This window comes from Thalassophryne amazonica, chromosome 3 (genome assembly GCF_902500255.1).
Source record: "Thalassophryne amazonica chromosome 3, fThaAma1.1, whole genome shotgun sequence".
In the NCBI taxonomy this organism is placed as follows: domain Eukaryota; kingdom Metazoa; phylum Chordata; class Actinopteri; order Batrachoidiformes; family Batrachoididae; genus Thalassophryne; species Thalassophryne amazonica.
The window spans coordinates 44,461,726-44,480,694 of record NC_047105.1 but is presented as its reverse complement, the minus strand read 5'-3'; the positions used below and the strand labels follow the sequence as shown (position 1 = coordinate 44,480,694).

The 18,969-nt window shown below is 40.3% G+C and overlaps 2 protein-coding genes across 3 annotated transcripts in view; one reads left to right on the top strand and one right to left on the bottom strand.

Moving 5' to 3' along the window:
* Window positions 1-663: 663 nt before the first annotated feature.
* On the top strand, window positions 664-4,400 carry ddit3 (DNA-damage-inducible transcript 3). The gene is made up of 4 exons (XM_034166135.1): window positions 664-1,310; window positions 2,580-2,641; window positions 3,080-3,288; window positions 3,464-4,400. The coding sequence occupies exons 3-4, from the start codon at window positions 3,133-3,135 to the stop codon at window positions 4,226-4,228; spliced, it is 921 nt and encodes a 306-aa protein (XP_034022026.1). The 5' UTR covers window positions 664-1,310; window positions 2,580-2,641; window positions 3,080-3,132; the 3' UTR covers window positions 4,229-4,400.
* Window positions 4,401-5,033: 633 nt separating this feature from the next.
* mars1 (methionyl-tRNA synthetase 1) overlaps window positions 5,034-18,969 on the bottom strand; it is a 56,160-nt gene continuing 42,224 nt past the window's right edge. Inside the window, exons 13-22 of one of the 2 annotated variants that reach the window (XM_034166132.1) lie at window positions 18,177-18,272; window positions 15,440-15,557; window positions 15,038-15,251; window positions 10,199-10,330; window positions 9,812-9,916; window positions 8,031-8,226; window positions 7,292-7,363; window positions 6,981-7,007; window positions 6,583-6,705; window positions 5,034-5,939 (exon numbers count right to left, since the gene is read on the bottom strand). In XM_034166132.1, the coding sequence (XP_034022023.1) occupies window positions 5,793-5,939; window positions 6,583-6,705; window positions 6,981-7,007; window positions 7,292-7,363; window positions 8,031-8,226; window positions 9,812-9,916; window positions 10,199-10,330; window positions 15,038-15,251; window positions 15,440-15,557; window positions 18,177-18,272 (1,230 nt within the window). In that variant the 3' untranslated portion in view covers window positions 5,034-5,792. The remainder of the gene's footprint in view (window positions 5,940-6,582; window positions 6,706-6,980; window positions 7,008-7,291; window positions 7,364-8,030; window positions 8,227-9,811; window positions 9,917-10,198; window positions 10,331-15,037; window positions 15,252-15,439; window positions 15,558-18,176; window positions 18,273-18,969) is intronic. The other variant, XM_034166134.1, reaches the window with a different exon arrangement.

Sequence of the window (18,969 nt, the reverse complement as noted above, 5' to 3'; positions counted from 1 at the left end):
TTGATTGTTTCCTATTTGCTGTTTTTGTTTGAGCATGTACTGGGCTGCAAACTATTCTTTATGTATTTGAAAATGTCTATGAAATATATTTTGTTAAAGACAGTAACAAACAATTTGCTGCATTTATTTTCCCCTGGAATTAGCTGGGAATACATATGAATAATAGAGTCACAGTGACAAGAGGTGGATCCACAAAATTTTCATCAATAACTCCATAAAAAAAAATAAAAATCCTGCATATTCAGCTTTGAATTTTTGGATTCTAATAGATACATGTGAGGACCAGTGAACATACTATTTTTTGTCAATGTTGGCATAATTTAACACAATAACTAGCCTGTTTTGTTTTATACACATTTGTTTAAATAGCGATGTTGACATATAGTGGAACATGTCCGGACTTGTTGAGGCGGGCACATTTAAAATCAGCCTTTTATTTGAATAAAATTTATGAAGCCTTGTTGCTAAACATGGTCCTGGTGTCCATGAAAACCACCATCATCAACAATAACAACAAAAGTGTTGTACTGTAATTAAATATTTATAAAATGTATTTATGTGGCCATCATGTGGCGACAAAGTGCGATTGATTCACTTACAAAAGTTTAACAAAGTTTTGACAGAAACCTTAGTTTGTAATTAAATTAATAAAAACGTCACGATCACTTATGGGCGCTAAATACATTTTTAAGAATTTTCGGCACAATAAAATTAATTGCTAAGACAAATCGATTTAGCTTAATTGTGTCCCGGAAACAAACCATTCTTCGACATTAGATATCCGTGCATATATGTATATTTTTAGATTTTTGTTCGAGCCAACAGCGTTTAATAAAACATGTTCTGATTCTGCTGGTGTTATCCCCAGCTAGAAACCGGTTGCCAAGCATTGCATCATTCCTTTCATGTGACTCCCATACGCCCCAAATTCGTCCTGGCCGTCTTATGACTGCATCACAGCTGCTGCTCCTACAAACTACACACGGCCCAGACCGCAGCAACGCCCCGCCCAACAACCGGCCTCCCAGCATTCTATTGGATGTCGTCAAGGCAAAGATCTTAACTCCTCTCTCGTGGTTGGACCACCGGGGAGTCAGTCGCTGTCGCCGGTTAGGTTGCGACGAAACTACCTTCCCGTGCCTAGTTCGGTTGGCTTCTCCTTCAATAAAAGCACCGCCGGGAGTTTCCGTAAAATCACATTCAGCCATCCAGACAGAACAATGGTTAACATGACCTTTCACCAATTTTTACTAAAATATCCACATTCTTGTTCAAGACAGTCGAGAAGACGAACGAACAGAAAAAAAAGGGTAAGCGAACATTTTGTGCCCCTTTTTAAATAGTTCTCGTGTTGTTCTTAGTTTACTTCGAAGCGTGTTTTTTTTTTTATTTGCATTTAAAGACTTGTTTTCATTCATTTATTCAAGTGTCACGCGTCACTGTGGCGTATTTTATTTATTTTGAATAAGTGATTTGAATAAAGGCTTTTGATGTTTTTGTCAGAGTAGTGCGCTTCGTCTGCCAAGTTTTCAGACTTAAAGTTTAATGGGCTTGACTTTAAAAGAAAAAAAAACATCATTTGACGTGATGCGAATGTCAGAATTCCATAGTGAACTGTCACTACACTTGAATAACATATATGTTATCGTGTTCCGTGTCAAGTTTGACAGTAATCCGACCGAGACTGAATGACGTTTTTATTTTGACAGCTACATTTTCATACAGTTTTGGCCAATCCTTGTATATAGACAGTTTCCATTGAATGATCGTCTTGTATTTTTTTCCTTCTACAAACCCCTGTCCTTTCTCAGTTTTCTTTTGTTTCGCCCTTTCCTCTACTGTACTAACATTTCCATGACGTAATTGTCTTGGCTCTAGAATGGACAGAGTCCACCTATAAAAACAAAACAAAACACTTTCACTACTAAATAATCATAACTGCTCCATTTTATTCACCAAACCAATCCTTTAGTGCTTCTGACCACGCTCCCGTGGGAAGTTTTAATTGCGGCACCAAGTTAAAGAGATTACTTAAGAAATATGTAGCTTGGTTTGTAACCTTATTTCTATAACATCACTGCCACCTACAGTATGTATTTTATTGTTTTGTTCAGGGACATTGAAGGGAAAACGAAACACTCCTTGTAGCAATAACAGATTTTTCTTTTTTTTTTTTTGGTCATATAAATTTTGCAGCAATTCTCAAAAGCAGTATAACTGGTAATTAGGCCAGGAGGGATCATTTAGAATTACTGGGGGTTTTAAACACTTGTTTATTGACCCCGATGTGTTGTGAGGACCGTGGACAGTAGGGGGCGCACTTGAGAACGAACAGGTCTTTGTTTACTACAAATTGGTGGCATGGTTTTTATGGTTTTCTCCATCCCTCTTGGTTGCCTTAACAACTACTGGCAACACATTTTATTTATCCAAGAGTTGTTGATATTTTCATTTAAGCTGCAGATTATTTATTATTCTCCATTTGTGCAAATCATCATTTAAATCTGAAATCTCAGCAGATTTTAGACAACAATTTTTGACATGAATAGTCAATGAACATTTTTTTTTCTTTTTTTCAGAATTGCCGGAACAAGAAATCACCAACACATCGGCAGACTTGATTAACGGAGAATTTGTAAAGGTGAATTGAGCTTATATTTGATATTGTGATTACTGCACGTTTGTCAACATTTTAATCGAATTAAGTCGCTTATTCTTACATTACCACTATTTATCAGTATATAACCGGGATACATGAAGTGTTTCTCTTATCAGTAATTCTAATACAGGCTTTTCTTCACCCAGTGTCACTGTTTTTCACTTGGGTATTACACTGGTAACAGTGTAGTGTACTTTGCTCTCATTTGCTTCATCGTGGTGTAATTAACTATACATAAATAGTTGCTTACATGTATCTCAGTAATTTTATACACATTTATACCTGCCAACCATAAGTCACCAGCTGTGAACTAGTAAAAATTAAAAATAAACAAGGCAGTGTTACTGTGATGTCATGTAATCAGTTATAAAAAAACAAAAAACCCACAGTCTTCTTCTGTTTGGTTTCTTTTATCCTAAGGTCCAGTGTGAACTGTGTGGCCGAGTATCTGTTAGTTGTAATTGAGTGGCAAGATGACTGCCGAGTGGCTACACCTGCCCCCACCATACCCCCCTGGTGTGGGGCCGCTGTGTGGTGCAGAGTTGGAGGCGTGGTACGAGGACCTGCAGGATATTCTGGGCTCAGACACGGGCGGGGCAAAGCTGGCACGTGCCCCCCCATGCACAGAGGTCAGTAACTCAAAGACTAAAATGGCGATCACACCCATGATGAGTATCTGTTTGTCTACTACTTTTGTCTTTATAAATTCATATTATGATTTATTCACAGTGAGATGAGATTTTCTTTAACAAGAATATTTTAGCTGCTTTATTAGATGCTGACTTTTCTGTGCTTTGCTTGCAGAAGGAGCCGGAGTTCCTGGATGTTCTGGAGAGTTGCTCTCTGACGTGGTTGACGGACGGAAACCAGTCATGGGGTGAGGGTGTCCAGAGGGCAACGGAGGACACCCAGCCTCTGCATCACACTTCATCATCATCCTCCTCTTCATCCTCCTCCTCCTGCATGAGTCCAGCTGTTGCAGATGAGCGACGGGTGGAGGCTGAGGGTCGGAGAGGTGGAGATAACCCGTCAGGAGGCAGTGGTGACCTGCTCCCTCCAGAATTCTTTGAGTTGCTCAGTGAAGGAGGAGTCGGAATGGTGGAGCCGAGTGGGGTAGTGATCAGCGGTGGCTATTATTACCATCAGCATCACCAGGCTAATATTCAACCTGCTTCTCCCTCCGCCAGTGAGGAGGAACTGCCGTGTGTTCCCGATTCTCTGTCCTGCTCCTCCTCAGCTTCCCAGTCACCGTCTCAGAATTACTCTTCTCCCTCTTCACCTGTCTCTTCTCCTTCTGTCTACCCATCCACCCGCCTTGGAAAACGAAAGAGGACCACCAGCGAGAGGAGCAACGGTGCCTTGTCCTCTTTTGCCTCCACAATGCCTTGTACATCATCATCCTCATCTACCAAAAAGAGCCGCAAAGAGAGAGAGCAGGAGAACGAGAGGAAGGTACAGGAGCTGACTGAGCAGAATGAGCGCTTGAAAGCAGAGATTGAAAGACTGGGAGAGGAGGTACAAAGGACACGTAGGGCCCTGATAGAGAGGCTAGTCAACACCAGAAAATGAGGGATGTCAGGATGGAAGGCAGGAATAAAAGATGACAAGTTGTACACAAATTGGAATAAGCAGTGGTGGGGAAATGGATAATACAGCAGTCATGAAATGCCTCTTAGATGTGGAAAAGATGGAAACCAAAGATATTTCAGAGGAAAGCAAATACTTGAAATAGAGAGAAAAAGCTGGTAAGGGAAGGAAAGTGATTAAACTCAGATACAGAAGGGGCTGCGATAAGAATGCAGCAAATGTAAAGCGTAAGACAGCATGTAAAGGAAAAGCAAGACCAGAAAGCTTGAAGTGCAAATCATTCAATGGTTATAATGAATGTCATATTTAAGGATGCCTACCATGATGGTCAATCAGTAGCATTGAAAAAAGAAAGAAAAAAGACAGGGGGGGGGGGGGGGGAACCAACCGTTAAGAGCATGTGATGATTTATGTGTAGGAAAGTGAGAAACTTCATTCAGAGAGTGCATTTCATTGTCATCATTTCCCACCATTTTGCAATAAATTGTAATTCCAGTTTTTAAGGGCTGCATTCTGGCTGTCAGAGATTATTTGCCCCATTTTGTGGAGTTTAGGAACTCAGGAAAAAAAAAATTAAAAATCTGAAAGTGCCCAGCGAAGTGCGAGTATGAGAGAATATGTTTTAGAAGAGCAATCTTGCCCTTTTTAATTTTGTTATTTTTAATAACAATGCCTTTTTGTGTATGTTTATTTAGATAAAGCAAGTAGGACCCGGTTATACTTTCTAAGATGACCTTTTCTATTATAATGGGAATTGGTGGTAGGATTACTGTTTGTTCTACCCTGATTTGCTATTTTTTTAATACAATCCTGTAATATATCTAATTGTACTCTAATGGCTTGTACTGTAATATACCAACATATTCTGTTATTTTATCAATGTATGCGCATAAAATGTTCATTGTAGGATAATATGCATGGCTTTTATCACGATGATACCAACATACATGTATTTTTCCATACCATTTATTTTGTCTTTTACTGTAATTAATAAATTTGCAATAAACAAAAAACAAAAATGCGGTTATAAGCGCCATATAATTCTTATGTGTCTTTAAAACTTGGTATGAAGGAGTTTCATTGAACATTTCAGAAGCAAATGAGAAAGGTTACAGATGACTTCTATCTGAACTTTATTTGTTGGATGAAAAAAGAAGGCATTAGTAACAAATAACAGAAAATTCCAGGGGATATTTAAAAAATAAAATAAAAATGCAGTACACCTTCCAACACTAATATGGTATGCTTATTTTTTCACAGGGCGAGTATAAAATCAGTTTCTTTTGGTGTAGGGATTTGTGAAAAATCCCTCCGTTCTGTAGCTGTATTCATTTGACTCTCTTTTAGTGTGTTTTCATTTCCCCGTTGGCCTATCCAGCATTTCATTAGTCCTCGGTGCCAATACCACATTGTCTTAGATCCCGTCACGGCTTTGCCTTAAGCCAAAACCCTCATCTCTCTCTCACTGTACATAGTTTCTCCCCCACTATCGCACCTTAAACCATTCTAGTCTTTCCTTCCTCTGACTAACCTCTGTTTATCTGTCTCACTTCTTCTTGCCCTTCTGAGTGGCTTCTGGACCTTTCCCCTCAGCCACAGCCAACTGCTTTTTCAGGTCCGTCAGTTTGGCCACCTCTGCTGTAATCAGAACCTTCTCCACTTTCTGGGCTTTAAGCGCTCGCACTTTGTCCCCCTGTAAGTGACAAAATGGGTTTTATCGAAACACTTGGGCAAGAAAAAACAAAACAAAACATTAACGGAGCTGGCAGATTGTTAATTTTGAAGTATAAAGTTCCACCCAGATGGAACAACTGCAGATTTTAAATTTTCTGTACACATTTTTAATTTTCTCACTCGTAAGAGCACAGCATACCCACTAATTCACAAATCTTTAAATGCAAACATAAAAAAAAAAAAAAAAATCAAGCATAACGGTGCAAAAGCTAGCATTCAACGATCATCCCTTAATAGACGAATCAACTTTTTTCTTTTTTTTTAAAGCTTCACATTCACACATTACTGAATACATTTTCAAAGGCAGATTATGATCAATTATCCTATTAAGGATTTTTTAAAATGAATTTGTTGTTTCCATGCCAAATGTGGCTGTGTGCATAAACCGCAAGATTTTCAGTCACTACTGAAGATGTCAATTATCAACTGTTACGTGGAAAAATAACTAATTTGAAGCAAAATGTAATGCAATCAGAAATAACCCAAACAGGGAAACCATCATTTATAAATGTCACAGCTATTGTATGTGTGTTTTTTGAATCCAGATTAGTTCTCAGTATCTAAAAATAATTAAATTCGCAGGTGACAATCAGGGATCTCACCTGCTCGGCCACCGCCTGTGCCAGCAGTTTGGCTTTCTCTGGGTCCACTCCGTTTGTTAATGCCACCTCAGCAGCAGCACCTGGCACAGCGGCAGGCTCAGCGCTCTGAGCCGTCTTCTTTGGCTGGAAACAGACAGATTAACACATTGCATTTTTAGGTGCTTTGAAGGTTACTGGTTTGGGAGATTATTTATTTCATTACAGATAATATCACTCATCAGTCATGCCAGTGGGATTTTATGAGTCATGCCGAATGGACAAGGAATCAAAGTGACACACATGGATGAGTACAAATTGTAAATAAAAGGCCTTCGGTGAGCTGACAGCATTAAGAGGTGCCATAGCGAACGTCAACACAGCAACAGCAGTGTGGAATCGCCACAGATAACACTGGGTACCTTTTGTTTAGGTGGTTCGTCCTCAGGCTATAGGCAAGCAAACATGAGGAAAAGGTTTAAAAGGGATTATTTGCATGATGAATGCTTAATACATTACTTAAATGTTTATAGTATGTTGTCATGATTCCAGACATGCACCTTTATTCTGCACAAACCCTTATTGATAATGGTAGTCTGACAGAGTGAGGAATGCCCTCCAGAAGGTGCTCACATTTTCTAAAATTTCATTATTCATAAATAGTCAATTTGTATTTCTGCAAAACTTGAGTGAACACGTGCACGGACCATTAGGTATCATAAATGTCGAATACCCGCTGTCCAGCAAATCTCTTCTTCAAAGTCTCAATTTGGTCCACCTCCAGTTTCTGGAACAACGGACTGACCTGGGAATAAAATGGAATAGAAGACAGAAACATAAAAAATATATGGATGAATATTTAAAAAAGTTTGCAAATGTGAATCCAGCCCAAGGCCAGTTTAGCTGGAAAATTTAACCTGGAGGCTCCATGATCGTCTTTGTACAAAGAAGATTACGCAAGTAAGTAGGAAAAGACATAAGAGAAATCTTGAGTTTCCATCATGAGCCCTGTTTTTACATGCCGCAATCCAGCGGTGACAAAGTCTGTCAGAGGGCTCGTGTGCAGATGAGCATCACATCGTCTTGGTGTTGCATTATAGTAGCACAGTCTGCTGCACCTTATCTGAAAATCTGTCACAAAACATGTGTTTGCAGACAGAATGCAGCGCTAGCAGGCTACTGTATACAAACATAGGACACCACAATCAGGCCCGAAGGGACAAGTGGCCTGAGTGCATCTCGCAGTTTGAATTACGAAGCCCAGAAACACCTTGTGGGCTATTACTGTTCCACGCAAGGGGGTGTTATGTGCCTGTTCCCAGCTAAAATGTCAAGAGTCCTGAAATCATGACACACTGTTGCATCCTCATTGTATCACCCGGGATCGGCATACAACAGGTTGCACGGGATTGTGTGTCTTCACACACATGAACTGTATACGGTATTTTTTTTATTTTTTGGTATGTACTCACAGCGCCGATGTGGTGACCGGGTTTCAGGGCACAAACAAAGGTGCCGGTGCCCTGCAGCATGGTGTGGATGCATCCGTCAGGGGCGTTGAGCTGATCCCTGATGGTTTGACTGACTGTTGGCATGTACGGCAACAGCATCACTGACAGCAAGCAGGCGATATTCACAGACACACCTGTTACAGTGCCTGCATGCTGCCTGAGGAGGAGAGACACAAACATGCTTGTCAGACAGATCATCAATCAAAGTCTCATGGCTAATGTTACAACAGATTTAAAAAAAAAAAAAAAAAAAGGATTTTTATCATCCTTCTAGCTGGCAGTGCATACAAGTTTCTCCACTGCTAAATCAAACTTCCACACTGTCTGAGGTTCATGATTTCAAATAAAGTCTGCTTACAAAAAGGTCTTTACTACAATAAAGAATCACAATTTACATGTGTGTGACAGTTCACAGAGTAAAAACACTTGACTGAACAGTTTCCCCCAGAATTTTTTTTAAGGATTGGTGGTACTCTTAGGGTGAAAAAGAAGAAGAAAAAAACCCTCAAAATTGCAAGGCACTCAGAAATACAAATATAAAAGCAGTGGTACAAAACAAAACAAAACAAAAAAAAAAAAACTTCACTCTCATTGAAAACAATTACAGAACTATTTTGTTGTATAAAATAAAATGCAAAACAAGCACATCAAAGAACACAGTAAGCATAATTTATTGATGCACAATAAAGTATATTTTGACATTTTTAGTCACCTCAGTTAAGGTGGTGGTGTTGTGTGATGTAGCAGTTTTCACTTTGCATATTTTTTTTCTGATATTTTGGAATAGGGTGGCAATCCTGGGCCATTTAATAAACAGAGGTAAAATTGAAGTGTTTAGAGTCATTTCTATTACATATGTCACAGAGGTCTCAAACAAGCTGTGTCAGGCCTAAAAGATGCTTAAAGCAGGAGAATGTCATTGAAAATAGTCACAGAATTGTGAGACTTTGGAAATGTTTAAAATTAGTACTCAAATACATGAAAATCTAAAAAGTTCAATTTCAATTTATTTTCATTTATATAGCGCCAAATCACAACAGAGTTGCCTCAAGGCGCTTCACACAAGTAAGGTCTAACCTTACTAACCCCCAGAGCAACAGTGGTAAGGAAAAACTCCCTCTGAGGAAGAAACTTCAAGCAGACCAGACTCAAAGGGTAGATAAAAAAAAAGCCTGATTTTACACTATATGCCCTCTATTTTCAATTTCAAATCTGTTCCTGAAAGTTAAAATTTGAATGATAAACTTAAATATATGATTGTTACACAGTCTTACATTTTTAACAAATATACAGCTATGTTTAACCCCTTCTAACCCTGTATATCCCATCGATGGGAAATTTAACTTTTTATTTGTGAGATAATGACAAGCCAAAATGAGGCGGATGGTGGGGGTTAATTAATGATCGTAAAGGCATAAACAGGTGTGCAGGGCAAGAGTCCTTTATTTCGAGTCACATTTATGAAAAAGGTTTTATACAGGAATTTCATTCCTGTGTAGAGTGTAGCAGAACAGAAAACAAAGCAGAGGTGTGATCATCACAGCTTCAGTGCTGGAGATGCACCAAACCAGTGAATATTTGGCATTTCATCCGTATTACTTTTTGTTATTAAAAAAAAGTATTTGTAGCCTGGTGGGTAGTTCTTGTTGGCCTAGCGGCCTGCCAGGCCTGTATTATTATAGGAGAAATGCTGATGAGTTCAGAATCACAAAGATACCGTACAGCTGATCAGGTCAACTCACATTTCTGCATCATTTCCCTTGATCTTCTTCCAGGGTTCATTGACCTGAATATACTGGTTGCCATGGCGCGAAATGTTGAGGATGTGTTTCAGAGCATCACGGATTCTGATGGAACATTTTAAAAAGTGTGTAACAATTGCAGAAAATGCACAGCATCCATTGTTAAATGTAGGTAAATTATGCAACTGCAATGTGCCATAAAATATAATACCCCACATAGCACATTAACCAATTTAAACATAATATCTTCTTGTTTTCTATATCACCTGATGAACAGGAGAGCATAATTATAATTCTCAATGGTCACTTCAGATAAACGGACACATTTCTGTCTATGTCATGTGATGAATGGCTGAGTGGAGGTGTTTTTACAGTAAAGGGTCTTACCTGACTTTGTCCAAGAGCTGGATGTACTGCTGCAGCTCCCAGCCCACCACAGCCAGGAGCTTCTTATCATCTCGCTGTAGCACCATCGCAGGCACACAACCATCAAAAAACTTGGTGACAAACATGCCTGCTCTGAAAGCAAAGAGACAAAAAGAAAAAAAAATGTGGGAATTAAGAGAAAGTGCAGTGAGTACAAAAGTGAAGGAAGGACACGCTCCTTGATTTGTTAATCATTCATAAATTCCAGATTTAGCTGTCGAATGTAATGCAGTTTTACGGTAGGGTGTAGAAATACTACAGTGCACGGCACTGAGTCTCTTCACAGCTATTTTGTTGCTTTTTACTCTTAGCCATGTCTGCAGCGAGTAATTTTTTCATGAAATGAATTTGGTGTGTACACGAGGACGGTTGCTCAGAGTGAGAAAGTTTTGTCATGTCTGATGCAACACACTGTTTTATATTTTACACATCTCTCAGCCATAGAAGGTCTGCAGCAACCAGAAGCTCTGACAGAAACGTCAATTTACTCACAACTGTAATCCTGACGTGCGAGCATGAGCTCAGCTCGAGCTGCATTCTGAATTTATTTTAGCATTTTTAATAAGGCTGAAACAGCCAGCATCCCCAGCCCCCCATCACAGCATTAAAAAAAAAAAAAAAAAAAAAAAAAAAAACACTGCCAGAGGAAAAGACGATCTTTCAGTCCAAAAAATGTTTGCTGCACAGTAATATTACATTCTCATTTTGCTAGTTTCTCAAGACGATTGTTTGTGAAATTAATCTTTAATCACCTTTAAACACTGAATGTTTAGTGGGCAAAAGGTGACACATGGTGGAGAGTTTCAGGTAAATAACGGAGTGATAAAGGGACTGGATGCAGGCAAGGGCAGAACTTCTTTTGGAAGGCAGAATATTTTCTACCTCTAACACCTTTAGGCGATTGCAATCCACAAGATATTTTTGAACCAATTAAGCATCAACGTTGCTGCCCGAGACCAATTTCAAGATCAAGGTACTTTAGAAAAAAAAATGCTGCTGTGAGAAATCTTTGATGTAGGATTTAACCCTGGTATTTTAAAAATAATTTGAGGCAATGTAATTGGGGCTAAATTACACCATCCCCAACAAATTTTAAAAAAACAAGGGTAGCTACTGATATAAGACTTTTCTCAGAGTAATACATAAATAAAACTCAGATAAGTTCACACTTTGACTACATGTCAATTTTAATTTGGGGGTAAAGCGTACACATAAAATGTGACAAATGTCCTTTTCAGTGCAGTTACAGCAGTCTCCCACTATTGATTTTGTGTCCTGTTTCCAAAATTGAGGAAAGTGGGCTGGATTTATTAAAATAGCAGGCAAAATTCATATCAACCATTATATAACGGCTGAGTGAGTTCTTGTCATTTGATTGTTGCTTTGTATGTTACGTGACATAGATTATTCGTCCATTTGTGTTGCGTTGCATTTAGCGTGCATCTGATTCCATTTACCGTGCAAATTTGGTTCCATACGTTTTGTACCATTGCACGCTGCGAACCCCACCCACACACACACTAGTGGGGGCAGCATTGAGCTAAGCATGGCAGAGTTTGTTTTGCTGACAGACGATTTGAATGAGCTAATTGACAGTGCTAATTCTTCTAACAAACAAAAAAATCCACTATGCCATAAAACATCTGGAGGAACAAAGAGCTGTTAGGGTGAAAACCTGGACAAATTTCTGACGTGATTTTTCACTGGACTGAAGTAGTACACCAGTCTTTTTTTTTTTTTTTTTGAAGTATCATGGACTACCTGTTTTTCCAAGTTGACTGAGAACAATTCTGGACTTGAATTCTGGATTTGTTGATGTCAAAGCACCACACCAAAATGTAATTCCCTTTTTTCTTGTTTATTATACAAACCATGAATGTTTATGAGTTCAATGGTACAAATATTTCATGAGGTGAACGCTGGAACAGAGCATTCAACATGGTGAAGCCAAGTTGAATGGTCTGTTCCAGCTTTCACCAAATTAAATATTCATTCCATTGAAAGAATGTAAAAACATTCATTATTTGTTTTATATAACGGCTAAAATAGATCCTTGTCATTTGATTCATTTATAAACAAAAGAAAAGGGATTTATATTTTGGTGCATCACTGCACTGACTTTGTGTACTTCAAAAAAAGAAAAGGCGTTGGCACGCCTCTGTGCCTTGGGGGGTGCTGGCCGGCCCATCGGTGGGGGCCCCAGTGCCGGGGGGAAAACTGGGCGGGCATCGTTCCTTTTCAGTTGGGTTTGTCTGCTCTGCCATTGGTGGGTTGGGGGTGGTGCCTCTCCCCGGGGCTCGGGTGTATGAGGCTCCCCGTGCCCCGGCCTCTCCCTCCGGGTTTGTGGGGCCCACCTGTCTCTCTTTGGCTCCTTGGCTGCCCCTGCCGCTCCGGGGTCCCATCTTGCACCTTCCCTGGTTCGGGACCTCCGGGCGGGGTGGCCCGTCCATCTGCAGCTCCCTGGCCCCGTCCCCCCTGTTGGCTTGTTCCTCCCTGGGCCTCCGGTACTCCTCCGGGGCTGCCCACCTCCTCCCGTCTCGTGGTTTCCCAGGCGCCTCTGCCAAATCTGGTGTTGGGCTTGGGGCCCGGTGTATGTGGCCCGTTCCCTGCGCCGCGCCTCTCCTTCCACCTGCTGCTTGGGGTTGGGCCTCACGTCACACCCTTTTAATGCACTTCACCAGGTTAGTACTGCACGCACATCATATTGGGTTGTAAGTAGCACATTATAGGGTTCATAGAGTTTTGTGGTCGGGTGTTGGGGATGGGTTTGCAGGGCAGTGGGGTATGGTGGGGTTGGTAGGTAGGGTGAGTGTGGCATTTGGGGTTGGCCTCGAATGGCTGTGGATGTCTGGGGCTCTGGGGTGGGGGTCTGCCTCATCGGTTCTGCTGTGGTCCCGTGGCCCGTTGGGGGGGTGGGTGGTGGCGGTCGGGTGTGGGGGATGCGCTGGGGGGCGACGGCTGCTGGGAGATTGGGGGCCGTGGTCTCCGTGGGATGGTTCCCCACTCTTGCTCGGGCGGTCTTGTCCAGTTTTGGTGCATCACTGCTGCTCTGACATCAACAATCCAACACGAACTTTAAACAGGAGTCCAGAAATAATCTGGATGATGTTATCCGCAATGCCTTGCACCAACTTCATGTACTTCAAAAAGACTGTGTACCTCCTCAGTGCAGCGAAAAAAAAAAAACATCAGAGATTACGCCAGCTTTTCATTCTAACAGCTCTTCATTACTCCAGACGGCTTACAGCTCAGTGGATTTGTTTTGTGTGTGCCCGCCCGTGCGTGCGTGCGTGTGTGTGCTCCTCCAAATCGTCATCAGTCAGCAAAACAAACTCCGCAAGTTTAGCTAAACACTGCCCACACTGGTGGGCAGCGTTTAATATTTAATTCGGTGAAAGCTGGAACGTATCATTCCATCTTTCACCTCATGAAATATATGTAACACTGAAGTCATAAACATTCATTGTCTGTATATTATATAATGGCTGAGTGGATCCTTGTCATTTGATTGGTGCTTTGTACGTCACATAACATGGATTATTCTTCCCATTTGTGTTGCAACGTAAGCCGCCTGGAGGCTGTTAGCAGGAAGTTAGAATGAAAAGTTGGACTAATTTCTGTTTTTTTTTTTTTGCTGCACTGGGGAAATATACAGTCCTTTTTTTTGGTAGTACACGTGCGCACAAGCGCGTCCCTTTTGTGTGGACTACGCGCACGCGGGACAACTACACAAGCGACGACGATTTAATTGCGCTAACTGACGGTGCTAGTTCCTCAGTCTACCCAAAAATGTCAGCTTTTCATATGAACAGCTCTTCATGCACGCAGACTGCTTACAGCGGAGTGGATTTGGTTTGTGTGTGTGTGTGTGTTACAAGAAGTCTTTTTTTTTTTCTTGGAAGCACAAAGTCAGTGCACAGCATCACCAGACTACACGTCACAATTTGGACTCCTATTTAAAGTTTGTGTTGGACTTTAGCAGCAGTGGAACACCAAAATGTAAGTCCCTTTTCTGTTGTTTATAAATTAATAAAATATCAAATGACAAGGATCTATTTTAGCCGTTATATAAAACAAGAAAATGAATGTTTTTACATTCTTTCAATGGTACAAATATTTAATTTGGTGAAAGCTGGAACATGAAATATTTGTACCACTGAACTCAAACATTCATTATTTGTGTATTATATTGCTGCTTACAACTGATGATCGCTGACTATTACCAGTTACTGTCCAATATACCTGAGTATGGACGAGTCCCCTTACACAAGTGTCTGTGTGCATCATATGCCCACAATGCTACGCCTGCATTATTCCAACACTTTTCTACAAAGCCAAAATGTCTCAGTTTACATCTCAAAACTGTCTTCTGTTGAAGAGCATGGCATGCTTTTCATGAGATTTACATTGCAGAGAAGAATCAGAAGGAGAGGAACTGTAAATCCAGATTACTGCATGTTGTACCTGGATGTCCACAGTCACCTGGTTTTGCAGAAAACACTGCCGCTCTGCACTAAATACATCTGACTCTTCACTGTTCTGGATCACCATGAAACATGTTTTTTTTAAGCATTTTTTATTATTTTTTTGTAAATCTATCGCTAATAATGTTCGACAATATTACTTTGACCACCATCTGACGTCAGGCAGCGATTGGGTATCAGGTTCTTTTATGTCAAAAATGTCCACAATCTGGTATCAGAAACTGACAGTGAGACACCACCCTTAGTCCTTTTACTATCGAATGAGGAACTTATTTTCTTGTAATTGCATGAATTAGCTCTAATGCCAAAAACCAACCTGTTGATGAAGTTGCCCAGATTGTTGAGCAACTCAGAATTGTTCTTCAGAGCCATATCAGCCCAGGAGAAGGCTGAATCCTGGTTCTCTGGTCGCACGTACAGCAGGTAGAAACGCCACACATCAGACGGGATACCCGTGTCCTTTGCCATATCGCCAAACACACCAACACCACGACTCTTTGAGAACTTTGTGTCCTCATAATTAAGATATTCTGAGGGAATAGCAAAGCACAAGCAGTGCAAAGTTACTGCCAAAACTGTTGAAGTGACCAAAGTACTTCACTTCCAGTGTGAACATGATCATTGACGTTTGTTTTGTTAGTCTCCATTTACCATTTTTGTATCCGGTGTCATGTTTATGTCAGGATTTTAATTTAATAGTCAGTCAGTCAAAGCTTACCAGTGGCAATTAGGTGGCTGACCAGAGTGTAGTTGTCCTCAGCTCCCAGTAGGGAGCAGGGGAACACCACACTGTGGAACGGAACATTGTCCTTAGCCATGAAGTTGTACAGCTCCACCTGGTGGTACAGAGACAAAAGAGCAAAGTGAAGATGACATCATATTAGATCATCCAGTTCAAAGAGGACTTATCAGCCACCCCAACCCCCATCTGGATCTCTCTTAACGAACACAAACCATCACGGTCAGACAACACAAGCTCTGAGGGTTTTAGACGAGGGCAGATGACATGAGTCGGTGTGATCAAAGAAGATGGCAACATAAAATAAAAACCAGTGTGAATGTTGTATTTTACACCTTTTAAAAAACACCTTACAATTGAATTATTTCCACATGAAAATGAATGAGATAAAAACTCAGTTTTTCCACAACATCATAACATACATAAATTGTATGTTATGGCTGTTTGTTTGTTATGTATTGTATGTTACATACATAATTGTATGTATGTTGTATGTTACATAAAAAATCTGTATGATAAGTATTGGCATAAAATTTTGCACGTTAGATTTGGATCCAGATGATAATTTTTTTTCTTTCCTGATTTTCACAATTGGTAGAATAAGCATTTTGACTGATACTATATTTCTACTCAAGAAATTAAAATAAAATTACAAATGTAATAAAATGACCTGAAGCAGACTCTTCCTCTGGATTTGGTGTGATGGATTTCTGGTGTCCTTCCAAAGGTACCAGTAGATTCAGTAGATTCTCACAAATCCAACAAGACCAAGCATTCATGATATGCACACTCTTAAGGCTACTCGTATGAAATTGGGCTTTAGTAAAAAACAGTAGAAAAGGGGGTGTTCACAATAATAGTAGTGTGGCATTCAGTCAGTGAGTTCGTCAATTTTGTGGAACAAACAGGTGTGAATCAGGTGTCCCCTATTTAAGGATGAAGCCAGCACCTGTTGAACATGCTTTTCTCTTTGAAAGCCTGAGGAAAATGGGACGTTCAAGACACTGTTCAGAAGAACAGCGTAGTTTGATTAAAAAGTTGACTGGAGAGGGGAAAACCTATACGCAGGTGCAAAAAATTATAGGCTGTTCATCTATAGTGATCTCCAATGCTTTACAATGGACAAAAAAAAACCCAGAGACATGTGGAAGAAAACAGAAAACAACCATCACAGTGGATAGAAGAATAACCGGAATGGCAAAGGCTCACCCACTGATCAGCTCCAGGATGATCAAAGACAGTCTGGAGTTACCTGTAAGTGCTGTGACAGTTAGAAGACGCATGTGTGAAGCTAAGTAATTTGCAAGAATCCCCCACAAAGTCCCTCTGTTAAATAAAAGATGTGCAGAAGAGGTTACAATTTGCCAAAGAACACATCAACTGGCCTAAAGAGAAATGGAGGAATATTTTGTGGACTGACGAGAGTAAAATTGTTCTTTTTGGGTCCAAGGGCCGCAGACAGTTTGTGAGACGACCCCCAAACTCAAGCCACAGTTCACAGTGAAGACAGTGAAGCATGGTGGTGCAAGCATCATGATATGGGCATGTTTCTCCTACTATGGTGTTGGGCCTATATATCGCATACCAGGTATCATGGATCAGTTTGGATATGTCAAAATACTTGGGTCACACTGCCTTATGCTGAAGAGGACATGCCCTTGAAATGGGTGTTTCACCAAGACAATGACCCCAAGCACACTAGCAAACGAGCAAGCTCTTGGTTCCAAACCAACAAAATTAATGCCTCACAGATATGAAGAAATCATGAAAAACTGTGGTTATACAACTAAATACTAGTTTAGTGATTCACAGCATTGCTAAAAAAGCAGTTTGAACATAATAGTTTTGAGTTTGTAGCGTCAACAGCAGATGCTACTATTACTGTGAACACCCCCTTTTCTACTTTTTTTTTACTAATAGCCCAATTTCATAGCCGTAAGAGTGTGCATATCATGAATACTTGGTCTTGTTGGATTTGTGAGAATCTACTGAATCTACTGGTACCTTGTTTCCCATGTAACAATAAGAAATATACTTAAAACCTGGATTAATCTTTTTAGTCACATAGCACTACTATTATTCTGAACACTACTGCATATATATAAATCATTTTTGCCTTCAACCAAATCAACTCTCCTGTTTGGCTGAACCAAATTTGAACTTGTGCAAGGAATAATCTACAATAGCAGATTTAGATTACATGGAACTTAATGATCCCTTGGGAGACTCCCTCAGGGAAACTGAGGCTCCAGCAGCATTGTATAGCAGCACACAGGGTAAGAAGCAAACAGAGTTTGTTCATAATCCATGGAGACCTTATGGCATTCTCACACACAAGTTTCAAAGACTGCTAATAGTGGCAAAAATTAGAATTGGATTGCACCCAATTTTGACCATGTCTGATGTTTTGGTGACATGACTTCATGCACTAAGTTTGACCTTGATATACAAAGCCTTTGTATATCAATATATACAATGTACACAAGGGTTCAGAAACGTGCCCACCTGCTGCCCATTATCATCAAAAAGCAGCCAACACTGATTCCGTCGGCGATCACATAGCTGCACAGAGAGGTGCCAACACTGATTTCAGCAGGTCCTAAACCTGCTCTGCCTTTAGGTGATGCAAGTAAAATAATAATCTAGACTACTTAATAGAAACTACAAAAGCAAGTAATCTGTGGCAAGCTTGTACTGTTTATGGAGGGACCAGTACCTGCTGTGGATTCTTCCACCACTTTTCCCATTTGTCAGTATAGCTGGCAGTAATAGACAGATAACCAATTGGTGCATCAAACCACACGTAGAACACCTGCAGGAACATCAAGACAGTCGTTAACATTCGCTACATTATGCAGTATAGAAAGAGAATATGGGTGAAAATCATCAATATGAAAGAATCAGCACAAAATAAACTGAAAATAAAAACAAAACCTGAATGAAGTTGCCCAGTGACCCAAACAGATTCATGTTCATTACAATAGTACATATGACTTTTGTCATTCAGCCAGAAGAACAGAAAATAAGGATAAATGTCAAGAAAAGGTTAGAGGAAAAAAAAAAAAAAAAAAAAAAAAAAAAAATCAGCATTATGTTGGAGCAGTGCAGTGTCAGTGACCCTGCATTATTTATTTAAACCGTCGTCATCAACACATCGGCAGCGTCACGTGCCGCTGTTAAGTTATATTTTGAGTGTTTTTAAATTTGACAAACTGACACAGTAGTCAAATCTAGCTTTTTTTCCCCCAATTGCATCCGTTAAGAAAGGTCAAACTTTTTCTTAGCCGTTCGGACCTTGAAAAAGCTATTCATGCTTTCATCAGCTCAAGACTTGAGTGGTCTCCCAGCTAAGTGATCTCCAGGCCACTTAGCTGGGAGACCACGTGTAAGGCCTAGGGGTTGCGTGTGTTTCTCCATGTAGAACTGGAGGAGGAGCATCCGGTGCAAAAACATGTGCTAAATCCTGATGCGGATCTGGACTGGATCCGCTGCAGTGACCCTTAACAACC